Source organism: Chaetodon trifascialis, chromosome 4 (genome assembly GCF_039877785.1).
Source record: "Chaetodon trifascialis isolate fChaTrf1 chromosome 4, fChaTrf1.hap1, whole genome shotgun sequence".
NCBI classification, from domain to species: domain Eukaryota; kingdom Metazoa; phylum Chordata; class Actinopteri; order Chaetodontiformes; family Chaetodontidae; genus Chaetodon; species Chaetodon trifascialis.
The window spans coordinates 4,704,441-4,723,416 of record NC_092059.1 but is presented as its reverse complement, the minus strand read 5'-3'; the positions used below and the strand labels follow the sequence as shown (position 1 = coordinate 4,723,416).

Below are 18,976 nucleotides of genomic sequence, written 5' to 3'. Positions count from 1 at the left end.
TTGATCAAGATCAAGCGCTTTGATATCATCCAGACATTTGTCCAACATACTAACATGTTATGTCAACATCCTGGTTCTTAGCCCTGCTTGCAGCTGGGCACATGGGATGGCGATGGCGATATGTCCACCACTTTAGTCCAGACTGAAATATCTCAACAACTACTGCCACAAAGTTTTGTACAGACATTTATGGTCCCCAGAGGATGAATGACTTTAGTTATCCCCTGAATTTCACATGCAGTGAATTATTTTAACATCTACAGGATTCATTGGCACCAAATTTGGTACAAACATTTATGATGCTCAGATGATGCAGCTTAATGACCTTTGTGACCTCTTGACTTTTCCTGTAGCGACACCATGAGGTTTTGAGTGAAAATCCTTGAAATTTGTTGGATAGACTGGCACTGAATGTGGTGCAGACATTCATGTCCCCCTCAGGATGAATTCTAATAAGTTTCGTGAGCCGCTGACTCTTCATCTAGCGCATGTATATAAGTGTTAGCATGCTAATATTAGCATTTAACTCAAAGCACTCCTTTGTCTGAGTACATCCTCACAGAGTTGCTAACATGGCTGCAGACGCGTAGTCTCGTAGTTTGCACGGTTGATGTATTTTTAATCTTTCCTGGAAGTACCAGCATATAACTCATTTTTATTTATGTGAAGGATTCTGCAAGACTAAACTGAGCCTTGCAGACAAATGAGTGAACGAGTCTTTCCGGGTGATTGAAATCGCAGGACAGTTTTTAAGAAGGAGCAAAATGAAACACATCCTTAAATCCCAGGAAAACAGCGGAGCGGTGTTGGAGCCTGTGTTAAGGCACTCTGGAATAATACGCCGCTCCCACATCTGAGAGGATGAATGGAGAAAATGAATGAGCCGGAGTGAATGAGTTCAGTCTGGGAGACAGACACGGGATGCCAGACGACAACAAGGCGCTCGTAACTCCTCTGCGCCATAACCAGTGTTTGGCACGGCCCTGCATGTCAGTACCTGCCGCGTCAACTTACAGCATCTCCTCCCGTACTGTAGCTTTCATTTCATCTAACACGCCAGGAGAGGGTGTGCGTACTCATTAAATCAGACAGCTTAAAAGGGGAGCCATTCTCGCTGAACTATAAATACCACTTAAAAGTGTTTGGTTTGCATTTCAAGATGACAGCTGCACGTGATGAGGAAACTATATGTGTCAGCCATGTGTCCTGTGAGTAAACGCCTGTTTGATTTAATTGCCATCTAGCTATCTCACACAAAGTCAGCAACTGGCTTATTATTATCTACATGGTTAGTACTATTATTGATTCGTCTAGCTGGAGACAGTGATATTTAGTGCTCTCAGACACAAATAGAAAAAAATCCCCGGTGACAGCCGGGCATCTGTAAACCTCCATATTAATACATGTCTCAGAAAGTGCATTTTCACGACCAAATGTTTGATGGAAAATGGCAGAAACTCAAAGTTAATCTAATCAAATGAACTAAGACATGTAGAATTGATCAAGTTCAGTTTAAATAAACGTGCAATGGGCTCCTCAATAACTTGTATCGCTCCCGGTGGCTCAAAGTTAAAGCTGACCCCTCTCACAACAAAGATTACCAGCTTTTGTCCGTTCAAGTTAGGCCTTTTGTTGCAGCACCATTACTCAAAGATGACGACATACGCCGTTTCTCTCGGCTCTCCTTTGTCCCAGGCCGGGCTTTGCAAAGGTTGCACTTCTGGTGTGGACTTTAGTTAGGCCACAGGAAGGGCTTTTAGGCTGTCACCTCTGCTGATTCTGGCCCTGTCAGCTGGTGGGATTTAGCTAAACACTCATTCAGCAAATGTGAATGAAGCTCGGCCCAGGCTGTCAGGTCTGCGCACAGAGGTGAGAGCAAAGATTAACCTAGAAGTGGAAATTAGACAGTAAAACAAGAATCCTCAAGGCTTCGTCACACATCAGGAATGAATGAGGACAATATGAACCCCTGCAAGCTGCACGAATGTGTGCATTTACAATCGTGTACAAGCTCACCTCATGATTATTTAAATCCTTCTTGAATCTTTGTCAAAACACATATTTTACTGCAGCTTTTGAGCAGAATGCTTGGTCAGATACGCTGCCTACTTTTGTCTGGACCTTCCCCAGCTTAGGGATGAGGGATTGTCACATTCAAAATAATGCTGACCTCACCCTTCATTTTCACCTAAAATACACCAATAATACAACTGAAGCACCGCAGTGTACATGACAGAAGCCATGTGATGCTTGTCCAGGATACGCCGCGTAAGCTCTAGTTTATCTGTAAACTCTAAAAATACGATGATAGTTAAAAGTAGGGCTGCAATAGCCATTATTTCCAGTACATCTGTCCATTATGTTTTGATCAAACAGTGAATTGAATGGTCTATAAAATGTCAGAAAATAGTGGGAAATCCGTCACAGTTACTCAGAGCTTAAACGAGAATATTGAAATATTTTTTTTTTTCGTCTGACCAACAGTCCAAAAGCCACAAACATCCATACTGTTATCGTAGTGGACTAAAAGTATTGGCAGATACGTGAAGCCGCCACGGCAGCTCAACGGCGAGGCAGTCCCGATCCAGTAAAGCCCGGCGCTTCGCTCCAGGTTTTCCCAGTGCCTTTTTTTAAAAACCACCTCTACTTTGGAGCAGTGAAAAACACACCAGCATTCAGGCAGCAGATGACCCGGCGCAGCAGCCAGGAGCACAACAGACCTCTCTAACAAATGAAAGGATGGGGGGCATCAGCAGCAGCTGAATTCAGAAAAACTGGATCAGGGGCCGAGGGGCGAGAACTGCTTTCTGCTCACTCTTGGGTCACTTTTATTGGATTTATTCCCCGGTCCACACCAACATGCCATTTGCCAAACGAGTCGTGGAACCTCAGTTGCTGTGCAGGTATCAAACCCCAAACGAAGAGGGTCTGCTTTTCGAGGATCTGGTCTCCATCAGTAATGTGGCTCTATCTCGGACCTTGCGGCAGCTGTCGGACCTGGCCAGACATGCCTGCTCCATATTCCAGGAGCTGGAGAACGACCTCTCATCCACCAACCAGCGGGTCAGGGGGCTGCAGAGTAAGATCACCCAGCTCCTCCAGACCTCCTCTGAGCTGGACCCCAAACAGGAGGCAGTGCGTGAGTAACTTAACGTTACTTGACTCTCAGTTACTATCTGTTTTATACCGGAGCTGCCTGCGGACGTCCCGCTCGCGACTACGGCACGAGGAAAAACACATGAGGCATCCATTCCGCTTTTCAGCTCAGACTGAGGGATGAAATACTACAGAAACAATGGCGTAGATCAAAATAAAGTTAGCTAAGTTTACCTCAAGTTTTATAACGTTAAGTAAACATAACAATTATGGCGTACCATCTTAAAACTGCCTGAAAGTACGATAAAGTTGCTGTAGAATCACGGCAAACCAGGTTTATTAAGCCAGACTGGTGTTTTGTTTTGTTTGTTATCTCTTCTAATCTAAGCTGTATTGTTTTCTCCGTTGTTTTTGAGGATATTAGCCCACTGGTTCATACCGGGAGACACGCGCTGCTGTTTTCATCTCTTCCCACGCTGAGGGGCGTGTGACAGCCTGCCTGCTCCGACTTCACGCTAGTAGCCACTTAGCTATTACACCGCTGTAGACAGCCTGTCTCTCCCTGAGCCATGGTCCGGTGTGCCGGTCAGCGTTCTGGCTTCTTATGGTTAAGCGAAACTACAGGTGACTGTTAATGACGTACATTGATTCTGGCGGGAAGCGGCGTGCGTGCGTGCGTGCGTTTAGAAACACCAGTGACTGTCCGTGTGTTCTAATTTGAAAAAGTGACAGTTGATACCGTTATAATCATGAGTTCTGCTGCGCGCTGATGCACGCGGAGCTAAATTCTGGATGCTTCTGGAGTGTTTTAAGTTAAAAAAGATGCTCTGCTGTCTGCACGGGTCGCCGGCTTCATGGGTTGAACTTTGCTTGGCCACCAGTAAGAATTCATTACCCGATAACACAGCATGTGGCCATCGCCTGGCTCCTGTAGTCTCTGTGTCCCACCCCCACCCCACCGCGAGTCACTGCGGGGTGATGCGATAGTGTGTGTGTGGCCATGTATTACTCATGTTGTGGGGACATAAGTCTGTTTACACAGTCACGTTGTGGAGACAAAATACAGGTCCCCACAGTGTAAATTGTTGAATTTTAGGCTGAAGACTTGGGTTAAGGTTAAGTTAAGGGTTATGTCTATGTAATGTCCCCATAAATTATGTATACACGACTCTGTGTGTGTGCCCATGTATTACTGAAGTTGTGGGGACATGAATTTGTTTACACAGTCACATTGTGGGGGACTGGCTGTACTTGTGGGGACAAAATGCAGGTCCCCATAATGTAAATTGTTACATTTTATGGTGAAGACGTGGGTTAAGGTTAGGATAAGGGTTAGGGTTAGGCAAGTCGTGGTTGTGGTTATGGTTAGGGTAAGTCTATGTAATGTCCCCAAAAGCGATGGAAACATGGCTGTGTGCATGTGTGTGGGTGGGTGTGTATTTATGTATAAACCTACTCTCCAGGAAGCATTTGAGCCACCTGTGCACCCCAGAATTGTTCAGCCGGGAACAGTCCCTCCAGCTTGGACATACCCCAGTGGATTTAGCCTGCCTTAGTTTAGGTTCAGCAAGTCCATGCATGTTCCCCAGACCCTGCTTCCTGTGGTCTGTGAATGGCTTAGTTTGCCTGGAGGTATTTCTCTGCCGCCTTCCATCAGACCCCTCTTAAACCTGATGTCTGCTGAGATTTTTGTTTGCCAGAATTTGCTGAGTAGCTGTGCTGGTCTGTTAACTGTTAAGTGTCATGTTAAGTGCGGTCACGATAAGCTGACCGCTTGCAATATGTCCATAAATCTTCTGAGTCATCTCGGTCGCATAGAGACGTTGGAAGTCAAAGGGAACTGGATCTGCTGCTTGGTCTTGAGGACACTTTGAGCCTGATCCAAAGAGGCTCCATCAGTTCATATTTGCAAGTGCGCTCCTCTCTGTGCTGGGATTCAACACAGAGTTAATGGATGATCATAAGCGACACGGTTTCTTGTTTCTTTTGGTTTGTCATGGTTTTCTTTCCACTCCAGCTCTCTGTGTCCATCCAGACTCCATGTAAATTAATTTGGCAAGCTGCTTTGATAAAGCCAACTCTTAGAATCAGTTATTACGGCACGTTGGAGTTACTCAGAGCTCAGTTTGTGTTTGAGCTGCTGCAGGACGTTGACACTAAATGGTAAAATTATAGTCAAATGACTTACTGCCTGCTGCTACAGCGTGGAATTAATACACTGGAATGCAGTGATCAAATCCCTTCGCACTACATGTTGGAGGTCCTGCGTGCTTGGTTATCAGATAACACCCTTTGGCCTGGAAAAGCCTAATTACTCTTAATTGCGCTTTTCATGTTAAACAACAGAGCCCTCCCTCATCTGAATGACAATTAGTGTAAATGGGGCAGTTCAATGCACTCAGGGCTCACTAGGCGGGGGTGGGCTTTTATGATGTGGCCCTAGAGTGACTGCTGAAGACGCAGCTGCAGATGCCATCTTGGATTTTACGGAATCAGATATTGACCCACTGTTAACGTACAACAAACGCGGCCCCACCTAAGCCACCTTGCTGATTGGAAGAAGTTTGTCTGGCGGTGCAGGCACGTACCATTGGTGTGGCTGTTCCATTTCCCTCTGTGGTAATATTTGTGTGCGGACATATTTTTAAATGCTCAGTGTGATCCTGACACATTTAGGTCAAACGACTTGGTTTGCTGGGAGTGCAGCATCTCTCTTTCACTTTCGCTCCATCTCATATCGAGGCTTTTATTCTCTATCAACAACACCGGCTGCACAAGAGGCGGCCATATATAGACAGCTAAGTGATGCCTCGACTGTACGGGATTGATTGACGTGGCTATTTATACAGTGCAGTCCAACTAAATAACAGCAGCGATTCTTTTAAACAAACAGTATACAAATATTTCTGTGAAGAATAAGAAGAGGCTGTCTCCGTTTGGAAAGCTGTTTATCCAAATCCACGTGAAACACTCTTTCTTTCTCGTCCTCCGTCTCGTATCCTCTGCTTCACACACACTTCAACACACATTTACACACCGGGAGCCTGGCATGTATCCCTCAGCTCTGTGTTTGGACAGCTCTCCTGTGACACCCCATCAACGTCTGTGTTTGACTACCATCAGAGTGCCTCAGCCAGACCCGGCTCTGCAGTGCAGGCCCATGTCGGAGCACTCTGCTGGGTTTTAGGTTACACTGGCTCAATGTGGAGGGGGAGCTGTAATACTTGTGGCGGCAAGTGGCCCTCTGGCTTTTCTGGTCCGAGAGCACATGGCTGGCAGTTTACCACATTCCTTGTACAGACTGCTCCGGAGGCTTCCTCGCAATACCAAACAGAGGAAGACACAGATCCACTGAGGAAAACAGAACAACTTTAAACACAGTAGCACTGATGATACATTTCTGGCGCTGTGTCGTGCTCTTTCTGCTCATTACAGATACGAGAACAGGATCGTGTTACATCCATCATGCTTTAGTGTTGCAAGCTTCCTGCGCACAGTCTTGCATGATAATCTTGTGACTGTAAAGCAGCAAGTTGGAAGTGATAAGACGTGTTATTAGTTGTAGTGTTACAACATAAACCTTCAGTACAACTGGAAGTCAATGAGAAAATGCTTTGAACAAGACTTGGCACAGTGCTTTATTTCAAAGCTGTGTGCATAAAAAGTTGAATTCAAAGTTATGTACACCAAGAAAAAGTGTTTGCAAATGACTCCACATGAAAGAACAACCACAGTCTATATCTAATCTTTTAGATCAGTACACTGCATACAGCTGGAAGTAGACAAAACTGTGACCATGTGCAGAATTCACAGTTCCCTCGTATGTTTGGAGATTTTATTCTGAAAGCAGACATTATTTAACCAGTTTGCTTTAAAATTGTAGTTCCACATTAATAACTGTCAAGAGCAGTCAGCCTAGCTGTTCGGACTCAAGCAAATCAGCTTAGAAATGATACCTTGCTTGACAGATACTACATGTGACAGAACGTTTAAGGCAGCACAGGAGCCTGCAGCAGTTACGCTTTCTCACTTGCTTAAAGGTGCTTTATGCTTTCCGCTGTGCTGCTTCTCTGCTTGCTTAAAAACCCCTTGAGTAAGAGTGAGCACCGTGCATTTATGCTCTCCTCTCCGTCTCTTGATGTCACTTCGTAGCCAGTCTTCCACTTCAGCGCCGTGACGTTCGTGCAGCTCTGTGAGCCTCGTGGCCTGGAATGACGGTTTCTGTGGACGGCAGTAGTCCCGCATCTATGCCACTACAAACTCCACCAGAGCAGTTTAGACCATGAAAACACATTAGCCTGCTGACAGTCCTTCCCTTCTGCATTTCATTGACCCAGTCAGGCCATTACTGGGCCTTTGATTTACGTGAGGCTGCAACAACGAGTCATTGCAGGCTCTATCCAAGGTCAATAGCAATCCGTGTTAGGATGCACAATAGCGCTTCAGATGAAGTAGAATGAAAATGTTTTATCAGCGAGTGCATTTTTATCAGTGGTGTTCTCTCGAGTGAATCCGTGTTTATTTATCAAGTAGCTGAGTTAGATATGTGTGGTGGGAACAGATGCGGAAAGAAGTTAATGCCACCCGTGTGTTTCCATAACGTGAGCACAGACTTTAAATCATTCACGCAAAGGAAAGACGCGCTTCAGTGAATCTTGGATCACATTTTAGAAGAAGATCGAGAGCCTCTACTCATCTTTTCTCTTTCATTATCACAACTGTAAGCATACTTCTGCAGGTCCAGGCAACCTGCCGTTGATATAGTACCCCTGTTAATTATAGAGCGGATTTCAAAGACTTGCTCATTTATTCCTGCACCTTCCCCCTCTTCCCAGACAGACTCTGAGAAGGCCTAGACAGCCATGACGCTTTGCCCCGTTGTTTTCATTCAACTGTCTGATAGCGAATGTCATCTTTTCATATCTTTCTACGTCCTTGCGGTTTATATTCAGCTCTCTGACTTTGCATTTCTGGGACAAGAGTATGAAAAAGTACCAAACTATGAACAAACCAGTGGCTTTGTTCAGTATTCTGTACTGTAACCTGATAACATGGTGTAAACACTTCATTGTCAGCAAATTATTTTTTATGCCAGAGTCATTTGACAGTGAAATGAGAAGTGCGGTCTTTGCACCGGGTTGAACTCAAGGTTTCACGAGGATCCATTAACCATGTGCGCGTCTCAGCACCTCAGCCTCGGCGGATCGCTCAGCCCGCGATTGAAGTGGTTTCTGCTGAACCGTTCTGTCAAGTCAAGCATTCCAAAGAGCCAGTGACCAGGAAACCACAGCACTCGCCTGCACTTACGGGACCTTGCACCCCACACGTGTTCCCTAAATTGGCCTGGATGGCTGGTGTGATTAGGGCAGATGGAGGGGAAACTGGAGTTAGGGGTTGAAGCTGTGTTTGTTTATGAAAGGAGACATTTTGTTAAAATTAAGGTGAAGGTTTCTCATTGCTTTGCTGGAGGGAAACGTGTGAGTGATTACACTTTACATTCCTGCGGTGGGACCCTCCATGAGAGCAAGTGCTTCTGAGGGCTGGCGTCTATACACACACCTAAAAGCTAAATCTTCTGTGTATTTTCAGGTATATAGAACAACATTTGTGCGTGGTGTGTTTAGGGCCTCTCCACTGGAATATATGCATGTGAACCTGTAACAACAGGCTCGTTCAGAGGAAGTTAAGCTCCAGTTTGTTGTTGGTGAGAGTGGATTGTTTTTGCTGCTGCAGGATTTGGGGACCATGATAAGCTATCCCCTTGCCCTGAGGTGTGTGTGTGCCTCTCATACAAACACTCACACTTATTAATTAACATTCCCCAGCAGTCATTACTCTTTATGGAGTTCAGAGTATGGAACTGGGAGGCCAGCAGGACAATTCAAGCTTGTCCTGAAATTGAGGTGTAGGGGGCAAAGTCATCTACCCCCTGACCTCAAAATCCCGCTGACCTCGAACCCCCCCTCTACACACCCCTTCAAAACACAAAAGAGCAAACACAGCCGCCCCCATCTTTCTTATCACTTGGCCTCTAAAGACTTGACCGGCCAATTAGAGTGGATTTAATGTTTGACATGATACTGAATAGCCACAGGTCAGCAGACCGGCAAAACCCAGTCCAGGGCCAGGGATGATTAAACTGTCAAAGTCAACTCAATGACTTCAAGTCTTCAGTCCAGGTTGTCACTCATGGCTGAAGAAAAACTGAGCCGTGAACATGCATGGACAACTCTGCTTTTTTTTTGTCTTTTACTTCCTCTGAGTTTTTTGAAACTTAATTATTATGCATTGATCGTCACCTGTGGTACTTCACAAAATAGTGTTCTTGTACCAAAGATAATTTATTGCAAGTACTGCTTGTCATATTAGACACAGAATGTAGATCACCTCTATTTATCTCTGTTCTTGGCTCTACAGAATCTACCACATGCAGCTATTAATCATCCTACTGTAGCTGAGGCTACAAGATTTTCTCCAAAAATCAAATAAATACACGTCTGACTTCAAGCTAAACTGACTTTATTGCAGTTTACGACACCCCACCACATTCTTTTCCGTGGCAACCTGGAGAAATATTGACAGCCCTTGGGGCTATAAAACTATCGTCAGCTGCTCTTTGTCTTGCCGCCGCTAGCCAGAAGCATTTCAGGCCACCTGCGTGGGTTTCCTCTCCCAAGTCAGACGGTCTTTAAATGATAGGATCTCCTGCCTGGCCTTTGTGCTCCTCCGCAGTCCCTCCTCCCAGGCCACTAAAGTCACAGAGACAGACTTAAATATTATGCAATGGAATTATTCTTACAGAAATCTTAAGACAGATCATGCTATCTTTGCAGCAAGAAGTCAAGTAAGATTCTCGTGAACTCTCCTTTTCTTACCCCACATAACAAGTTGCCTCGCTATCTGATGAGAGAGATTAGTGGGAAGTGAGAGATAAAGGATCTGAGAGACAGAGTGAATCACAGCTGTATAAAAAGAGCCTTACAGTAGATAAATCCTCCCGCTTCTTTTGCGTATAGAAAGTTATACCCTGCACTGAATTGTAGTCTGTAAATGATCTGCGTCTTCAAACCAACATTTTTTAATGGACGCTTTAAAAGGTCTTCTCATCTGACATTAGGACAAGCCTAAGGTGTAAAAGTGCTGCGTGGTGGGGAAAATGTGAGTTCACTTGCTATTTTAACAGGAAGGAAACACATGTGAATTCGCCATGCAGGTGTTTAGACTGGGATTTGACTGGAATGTGATCTCCCCTCACCTCACCTCTGAATCCGAGCCCGTGGATCAGCCAGGTTGAGTCTTTAAAGTTGAAAGAGTCTTTCATCAATCGTCCCACCACCACACAAATGATGCAAAGAAGAAAGCACCTGATATTAGGGCGGGTGTAAACGGTGGACTCCCCAGTTTAGCCGAAGGCAGTTTGATCTGTCGGATTTGTCTTCACACGTACCATCTCTGGCGCTGGGTTTTCTTTTCAGTCTGGTGGGACAGTTGGAATAATCTCGTCAAAGCTGAGAGATATTCAGCTTTATTGTTACAGTTTTAATTGCATTATCTCCCTCGGTAACAGAGTGTTTAAAGCAGCCTGGCAGCTGCTGCTGCTATGAGTTCAGGGTTTGGATGCTGTTATTTTAAGGAATAGTTTATCATTTTGGAAACACACTTATTCGCTATCTTGTTGAGAGTTAGTTGAGTAGAATAATACCACTGTAATGTCTTTCTATTAAATATGAGCTACAGCCAGTGGACAGTTACTTTAGCTTAGCATAAATACCAGAAACAGGGGGATAGAGCTAGCCTGGTACTGTCCAAAGAAAGTCCCTGCACCTGGCCAAGAAGTGGTTCAGCACATACCCGTCAGCTGATAGAGCCTAGCTGCACAGCTAACTGGGCTAATTGGCTAATGGCAGCCATAGATACAGTAGCTACAGCAGAGAGTGAGCAGCAGTTAGTGGTGATGTGCTGCCCCGTTTGTTTGGAGTGACCTTCGACAGGTGGCCCACTCTTACATATTACACCTTTAAACCATCAAGATACCATTTAACATGTTGATAGGTGGCTGGCTGAATCCCAGTCTTTATCCCAAACTAAGTCGTTTTATATTTGTTGTTGGTGGCGAATGGCTGTCTGACCCAATAAGCCGTCCTCTGCTCTCTTCATACAACTGCCATTTCAGGCCAGACTCCCTCCTCATGGCCTTATCTGCTTCCCGCTGTGTTTGCACCGTCCTGTGGGCCCTCACTTGTCACGCTGATTTACACTTTTAGTGCAAGAAGTGGAAGGCACCCTGTAGCAGTCTGGTGGAGTGCTTGTGAGCGAGCGTCGCTGACCTGGACGGAGATTTCTGGTGCTCTGCTTCTCGTCACCTTTCCACAAAGTAACAGCATGACTTTTGTGTCTTTTTCTAACTCTTATCTTCCCGAGACCAGTTCCGCGAATGCCAAATCTCGCCTTGTAAATCAACAGTTTTTTTAGCAGATGGGGAATTCGTGCACTCTGTTTGTGCGTCACTTTAATGCTCCAGATAGCACTGGTTGTGGGACTGAGAATGACCTGAGGCCTCCACGCAGGCTTTCCTGGACAGGTCAATGCGAGAGGACGGCTCTCCTCCAGCCGGCTTATTGTGCTTTGAAGCACACGCAAGTTCACCCTCCTGCACTGGCTTTTGTTCCTCCCTCCTTTATACCCTCCTCCTCTGGGATATTTCCTCGCCATCCGGATTCATCCTTTATCCTTGCCAGTAATTTCTGTGCCTGCCCGTTCCCTCAGGCATTTTGTATACTTTGTTCTTCTCCTCTGACTGCTTTCTCTGAGATTCTGGGTCTCTCTCTCGCTCTCACTCATCTCTGTATCCCAGTTTCTTATTTTGAGATTCAGCCAGACCCGCTCCCAGCAGCCCCACTGGGGAGAGACCGCCCTGCTATCACAGCAAAAAGTGCTTTGCCATAAAAATGGATGACCTGCTCTCCATTATGTTCTGCTTTTTAGTGAGCGATTCTCCTTTATTAAACATTTACTGACTACCGATCAACCCAGAATTGATGCCTTTTGCTCTGGGGACAGTTGTAGGGGTTAATATTTGATGCTGAGCATGAGTACTGATGTATAAATCACTGTGCAGAGTCGTAACAAATGACAGCTTCATTTCTGAGCCCACTGCACTCAAATGAGTAACCAAATGTCCCTTGGCTCATCCTGAAAGAGTAACAAGAGTCTTTTCTTTTCCAAGTAAATTCCTTTATTTTCGATTGTGGCCCTTGTCGCTGATCTCATGACACATCAAACTTCCACAGAGTCTGCTACACACAGGTCTTAGCATTAGATGTTTACTTATGAGAAAACAGGAAATTCTGTCTTACCATCAATCCATCCCATATGTGTTCTTTCTCAAGAAAGATCCAGTTTCCAGTCTGAAGGTTGCACCCTCACAGCTCACTGGGGAGTTCGGACTTGGAGGGAACTTCCACTGACATTCGAGGAGAAGTCAGTGAATGCAGTGAATGAGACGCTGCATTGTTGCTTTGCCACAATGGAGGTGCAGCAATTGTTAAATATTCCTACTTCACCTGTTTAGATCAAGACGAGATAATCCTTTATTAATTTACGCAGTGGGGAAATCTGCAGTGTTACAGAGGGGACAGTGTAAGAGCAGGAAGCATCAGTAAAGACAGATTCCAACATAATGTGGCATTATGCTTTCAAAACTGTCTGGAACTGTGGAAAAATGGTGTAATTCTACCACAAACATCAGCCATGTTTACTGTACACTTGAGATGAAGAGCACGGTTCATCAGCAGTCACATGGAGGGATGAGTGTAAGTAATGCAGAGTAAACAGCGCTGGTGTGTGATCAGCATGTTCATACTCTCATAACTATGAACTTGTTGGGAGGGAGAGACTGGAAGACAGAAAAGAAAGGAAATAGTATTTTGGACAAACCCAGTTTTATATCCTCCATCATGGCTGCTGTCAGGCTCTTGTGATGATTTGCCCAGTCTTTTCTTGGCAGCCGCTCTACGTCAGGCATGAAGCCATCACGGAGCAACTTACTGTAAGAGTTAATGCTTCATTTGTAGTTATATAATGTTAGATAAATCAAGTCAGCATAAAGAGTAATATCTAGAAAATAACTGGCATGCTTTTGAAAAAAGTCGTTAGCTTTGAGGACAACCCGATCGTACTGAAGGGACTGCACTTCAGAGCGGGGCGACAAACAGGATCTACAGTACGGGATGGGAAGAAAATTGCTTGGAAAGCTTCTCGGCTTCCTCAGTTATTTTGGTAAAGTTATGAATGCTGTGGGCGACAGTAAAAACCAGGAATCAGCAGCGAATACCAAAGTCTAAACGCAGCCAAAAAGAACAACTGCGACTTCAAACAAGAGTCAGTATTTGAATAATCCTTTGATGCCGCAGCGCAAGGTGTGTAACAGTGATGCCAAAGGTCATTATTAAGCCGGCACAGCTTTCAGTTTGATACTCATGTGAAACATGACCGTGTGGAAAGTGGAGACAGTCGCTTCAGCGGTCTAGTTTTCATATATATGTACGTCTGAGGGTGTCAGTATTTGTACACATTACATTTTGGTCTGGATTTGCCTTGAACGAGGTTTACACTTTCAGTGACTACACTTGTGGTTTTGACTTGCTTTCACTGTCAGACCCTGGAGAAATCGTTCCTGGAAATAGCTTTTCATAACGAGTCATTTATGGGAAAGGCGAGGGCTGCTGGCCTCTGTTGCATCACAGAACTAATGGAGGGTCAGCCTGCTGTGGATTGTTCACATCAGCTCGTCCGACTCCCTCCCTCAGGCTGTATCTGAAGTGGTAGCTGGACATGGCGCATGGGGGAAAGTACCTGAGGGTGCTGCTGTGTTGTTACCGGCTGATAAGCCCCATCTGTTGGCCGCCAGCCCTGGAGCCCACAGCACTGTGGAAGGTGTCTTTCATTAGGAGCACGGACTTTCATTTGGACTCCCTCCTCCTGCAGGAAAACTCCCAAGAATACAGCTAAACTGTAACCAGACATCAGGATCTGTTTGTGTGTTTCAGTGTAACTTTTTCCTTGTGTGAAACTGAGGTATTTTGAGAAATGCGCTTTCTTTCCACTTCCTTAACTTCCCCAAATAAGTCAGCACAGTGTGTTTTACAAGACCTTTTTAAACATTTTACAATAAAAACTATGAGTGGCAAATCCAGCTGAACCCACGTGACTCTGAGGGGGCAGAGCAAGCCAAGTTTGATCCTGATTTCATGGACGCTGATCTTCACTGGTGCTTGTTTCGCTGCTTCACAGAACATTTGATTAAGTAGTCAAATGGCCAATTAGGACTCAGTCGTGATGTGTATCAGTCTATCTGTGGGAAACTGCTACTGCAGCGTAATAAAGATAATTTCCTCTCAGTCTTGGAACTAGAGAGGCGGATTTTGTGGCTGTTTGGCCTTCAAAACCTTTTCTCTGCTTTGGAATAGACAAATCACCCACATCCATCTGTGTTTGAGAGGTTTGTCCTGCTGTTCACACGCTGCAAATTTGATGAGAGAGTCTTTCAAAGCAAACTATGCTACACATGCTGCTTGACCAGTGGCCACACTTGTGACCTGGCTGGTTTTAGGTTGAAGCATGAACGAGCCCACTCCCCACGGTCTCCACCCGCCACTGAGAGCAAAGTGGAGGTGAGTCAGATGATCCCTCCAGACAAGACAGACACGCATAGAGAGACATATGTCGGACTGAAATCCAGAGACATAAAAGCACTTGTGCAAATGAAATGGAAAGCAGGGCTTTGAATGGCTGCCGTGCTGAAACAGACCAGCGTTGGGGCGAAGGTCTACCCTCGCAGATCTCTTTGTGCAGGCGAGCTGCCTGCCAGCTGGCTGGCTGCTGGGAAGTTTTTGTGTGACTCATTACCTCTCCATTGAGGGACACAAAGCCAGGCCACACTCACCCATCAGAGCTCAGAGTCTCCCAGCCTCCCGTTTTCACCTTAACGTCAGGTCAAGGCCGCGGCTCCCATGCTGGGGTGACGCCTGGCGCCCTCGTCGTCCGGCGGCCAATCAGCAGCAGAGAACTTGGACACGGGATCTGTTTGAACAAGGCTGTCAGTAGGAGTTCGCTCCATTCACTTAATGTTTGGGCGGTTACCTCGGCAGCACTCTGTCTAAAGGGAGAAATGCAGCGGTTGAACCCATTTGGCCGAACACGTTGATGTCCATTGATTTGAATTCTTTCACTCCATGTGTCCTGAAAGCGTGCCTCCATCTCTTCCCCGCTTTATTGCCCGTCTGTTTGTTCTCTTTCAGACTAAATGCCACAGTGGCACCAGCTTGTGACAGAAATGTCTCATTTATCACCTTGATGATGTCTGTTAATTCCTGTCATAAAGGCGTAGTTTTCTTTGCTCGGGCGGCGAACCGTCGTGTCGGTTTGAACGAGCTGAACCCTGAGGTGGGGAGCTGTACGAAGCGCTGCTCTGCTTTGAAGGTGTGTTTTAAAAGGTGCAGCGTTAAAGGGAGCGCGTAGAGGCGGATCAAAGACGACTTCGCTCTGACAGATGAGAACAACATGTTGTAATCAAAAGCATGTGCGCCATGTTTTGGGAGATCCAGGTTGTGGAGGGGGAGCTGCGATGGAGATGTAGATATGGTGTGAAAAATGGCTGCTGTGTTATTCTGGACTTAAAAACATAATAAACTGCATTCCGAGGCTCATGGATTGTGATGACTTATCAAAAGCAGCGCCGGTTTCTCTGCTGTTCCTTGCTCTCTCTCGCTGACTGTGGGGTTGAGAGCATGTGGACCTCTCTTTGTTGTAAACCGGCTCGTATCAGGTTAACCCTCTATCTGAATGCGGGAACCTGTGAGACACTGCCAGGACCATCTGTGACTCTGCAGATGGCCCTGCTTGTTAAAGTGGGCCATGGTAGGACCCTGTCGTCTACCCAGGACGGGACAATGGAGATTACGGGTGTCTGATCTCTTGGTTTAAACACAGTCTGAGGACTGCAGGGCACGGGGAGGGGCACGCTGCCCTGATCTTTGCATTGCACCACTGTTGTTTCATCCACATCAAGGAATTATAAGACGCACAGGATTTGTCAGGCTTCGACCAAGTCGTTCACCCTGTGACTGCGAGTGACTAAGATGTATTTACAGAACACAAGTTGCCTCATGTTTACGAGGCTGAGCTGGAGAGTCAAGTCTCAATGAAGCTCTGTAGGCTTTTCTTCTTTGTAGGCCATTTGTCCTTCAATGGCACTCGTGTTGCCTTTTGTTCTGTCTTTTTATGGTGGCTTTATGTCGGGCTTTAAGAAGATTGTTTTCAAGAAAGCGGCAATCATTAACAGAGGTGCAGAAATGTTGCTTCTTTTACTTCTTTATTTATTGCCTCGAGCTGTGTTTCCATCTAATTATCAGGCGAATTTGAAGCAAACTTGCAAAAAAGAGAAAGTGAATTTGGCACGTTTGTAGAGGAAATAAACGAGGCTACGCAAAGTACAGTTTCATCAGAAGATGGAGGTTTAGGCTACATTATGCAAAGCTGTGATAAACAGAGTACAGGAAGTAGATGCTGCCAACCGGAAACAAAACCAGTTGCCTCCAATAAGCCTCGAAGAAGAAGGAGGAACACCAGTAGAGGTCTTCAGGGTTTTTTCAGTGAGGCTTCTTCACTCTGAGTGCAAATGGATGAGCACTCATGACTTACATGTTTGTTATGTCAGAACTTGTTTGTGTTTGTGTTTACACCTCCTATTAAGTGCATTAACTCTTTTTCAGAAAAAGGCAAAAACCTCGTTTTAATAATGCAGTACTTGTGCTAATGCACATAAATCCACCGTGATGGAAATACGGCCATTGTTTGAAGCATTGCTCGTCCCGTCCATACGAAGCGCACATACCCACACCCTATTTGGTGTTCCTTGTTTCTTGATTGTTGTTGATGTTGGTGCCCGGCCAAAGAATGATGTGTGTGTTCAACCTGAACGGCTGCCAGAGCGAACCGACGGGGAGTTTGCTGGAAACACACTACCCTATAGGCAGGAAGGAGGAAGTTAATTTTTCCTTAACCAAGATTTATGGCTGACAAATGCGCTCTCTTTTTAGTGACACTTTCACACCTCGAGCACACAGCTTCTGGCCCTGAGCAGGTGCATCATGTCAGCGTATGTATGGAGGGCGTGTTTCTTTCTAAGCGGTCCAGGCATTTAAACCAACTATTTGTTTATGACATGTGAGCATGCATGCACAGGGGATTATGTTTCAACGTCACCTCCTGTTCTTACACCTCAGGGGGTCTACAAGTTAAAGGAGCACTGATCCTGATCTTATTAAGGAAGTGTTGGAAAGCCAGTGAGAGTTTAAAGGAACGGGCTGAGTCAGACTCGCTTGGCTGCCTTATGTGCAAACTGATGTGCTTCATCTTTGGTTATTTATCAGGGCGGGAAGAAGAAATTAGTCTGAGACGAATCTCTCCATTAATCATGGAGTACAGATATTGTTTTCCGAGTGTGTGTTTTGGCATGAGGTTAAATACTGAGATATTGCACAATAATCACTTGACTGGTTCCTCTTCCCACAGCTTTTGTTTTCATGACCTCTGCCACGAGAATGCTTAAGAAATCTGAGATGGTGGGAATGATCCAAGACTTAGGTATCCAAGAGTGATTTACCTCTGTGGTCAAGCCCTTCTCATCCGTGAAATACCTTTTAATTTACGACTTCATGTCAGGGAGTGAAGCAGTCTCAGAAAATACCCTGGGGGTGACGTTTCAATCTAAATGATAGAGGCTGCATCGTGCTGTAAATCACAGATTCATCCCTTTGTCATTCCTGATCCATGTTTTTGTCTGCAGAACAAGATATTCATAATAACAGCCAATGAACATAAGGCTGAACAGTAAAATATGGTCAGAGAAAATTTCTTCAAGATGTCACGAGGTGGCCTTAACGCTTGACTGAAGCCTCTGAAAGCCTATTGATCGTGTCATATTGCACGCAAAGCCAAATCAGATTTCATGCCAAGCAGTCGTGACAATGAAAGGCCACATAATTCAGACTATAAGAGCCATTAAATCGGGGTTTAGTCCATCATTCACTCTTCCATCCCTCCTCAGCCCATCCCAGTGCCTCTATTATGTTATAGACTCCACTCAACGGACAACAATGCGTTCTAATAGCAATACATAGGCACGCATGCCTCTCCAGTGATGTCATGTGCAGCCAACTAACAACTATGCCGAGCTTCTTCTTTGAAAGGGAGGGGGCAGCTGCTTCCTCGTCCCCCATCTGCGAAACGTATATGTCCAACACGAGCCTTTGTTGCTCAGTGGCGATGGCACTGACCCAGGGTCAGGGGTTTGAATCCCGCTGCGGATACCCATTGTGAGAATATGCGCACTCATTGCATTTTAATACAATTTAATTTGGGCCAGGTGTCGTCTCGGCGGCTTTATGAAAGAAGCCGCAATGTCAAGGATGATTCGACAGGAAACGGAGGGTGAGGTGCAAATGGAAATGTGCAGAGGGATCAGAAGTGGCATCAACAAAGCAATCTGTCTGTTATGAGTGTGGGCAGAGGGAGTGTTCGGCACGCAGTCTGTGTTTTCGTACTGCCTGTCATCCTCTTTCACAAGAGTAGGCTGGTTATTTTTCCCCTGAAGGACTTTGCTACTGAGTATTTTCAGTCATCAAGCGCTGGCTCAGCTTTGACTACTCTAAACTGCACAAATTTCTCGTCCGTCCAAACCAAAGCCAGGTTGGGCACGTTCAAAAAACAGTCAATGGTCATGAGCAACATCTGCAAAATGAAAATAATTAGCAGGTTGTGAACAGCAAACCCACCAGGACTCATGGCTGATTCTTAAATCCAGTATTTAGCCAAATGT

At 45.5% G+C, this 18,976-nt stretch overlaps 1 protein-coding gene across 2 annotated transcripts in view; it reads left to right on the top strand.

The window, feature by feature from the left end:
* The first annotated feature begins 2,709 nt into the window (after nt 1–2,709).
* The window catches only part of nhsa (Nance-Horan syndrome a (congenital cataracts and dental anomalies)), a 56,500-nt gene continuing 40,233 nt past the window's right edge, over nt 2,710–18,976 (top strand). For both annotated transcript variants that reach the window (XM_070961257.1, XM_070961256.1), the window contains exon 1: nt 2,710–3,139. In XM_070961257.1, coding sequence (XP_070817358.1) covers nt 2,860–3,139 — 280 coding nt within the window. In that variant the 5' untranslated portion in view covers nt 2,710–2,859. The remainder of the gene's footprint in view (nt 3,140–18,976) is intronic.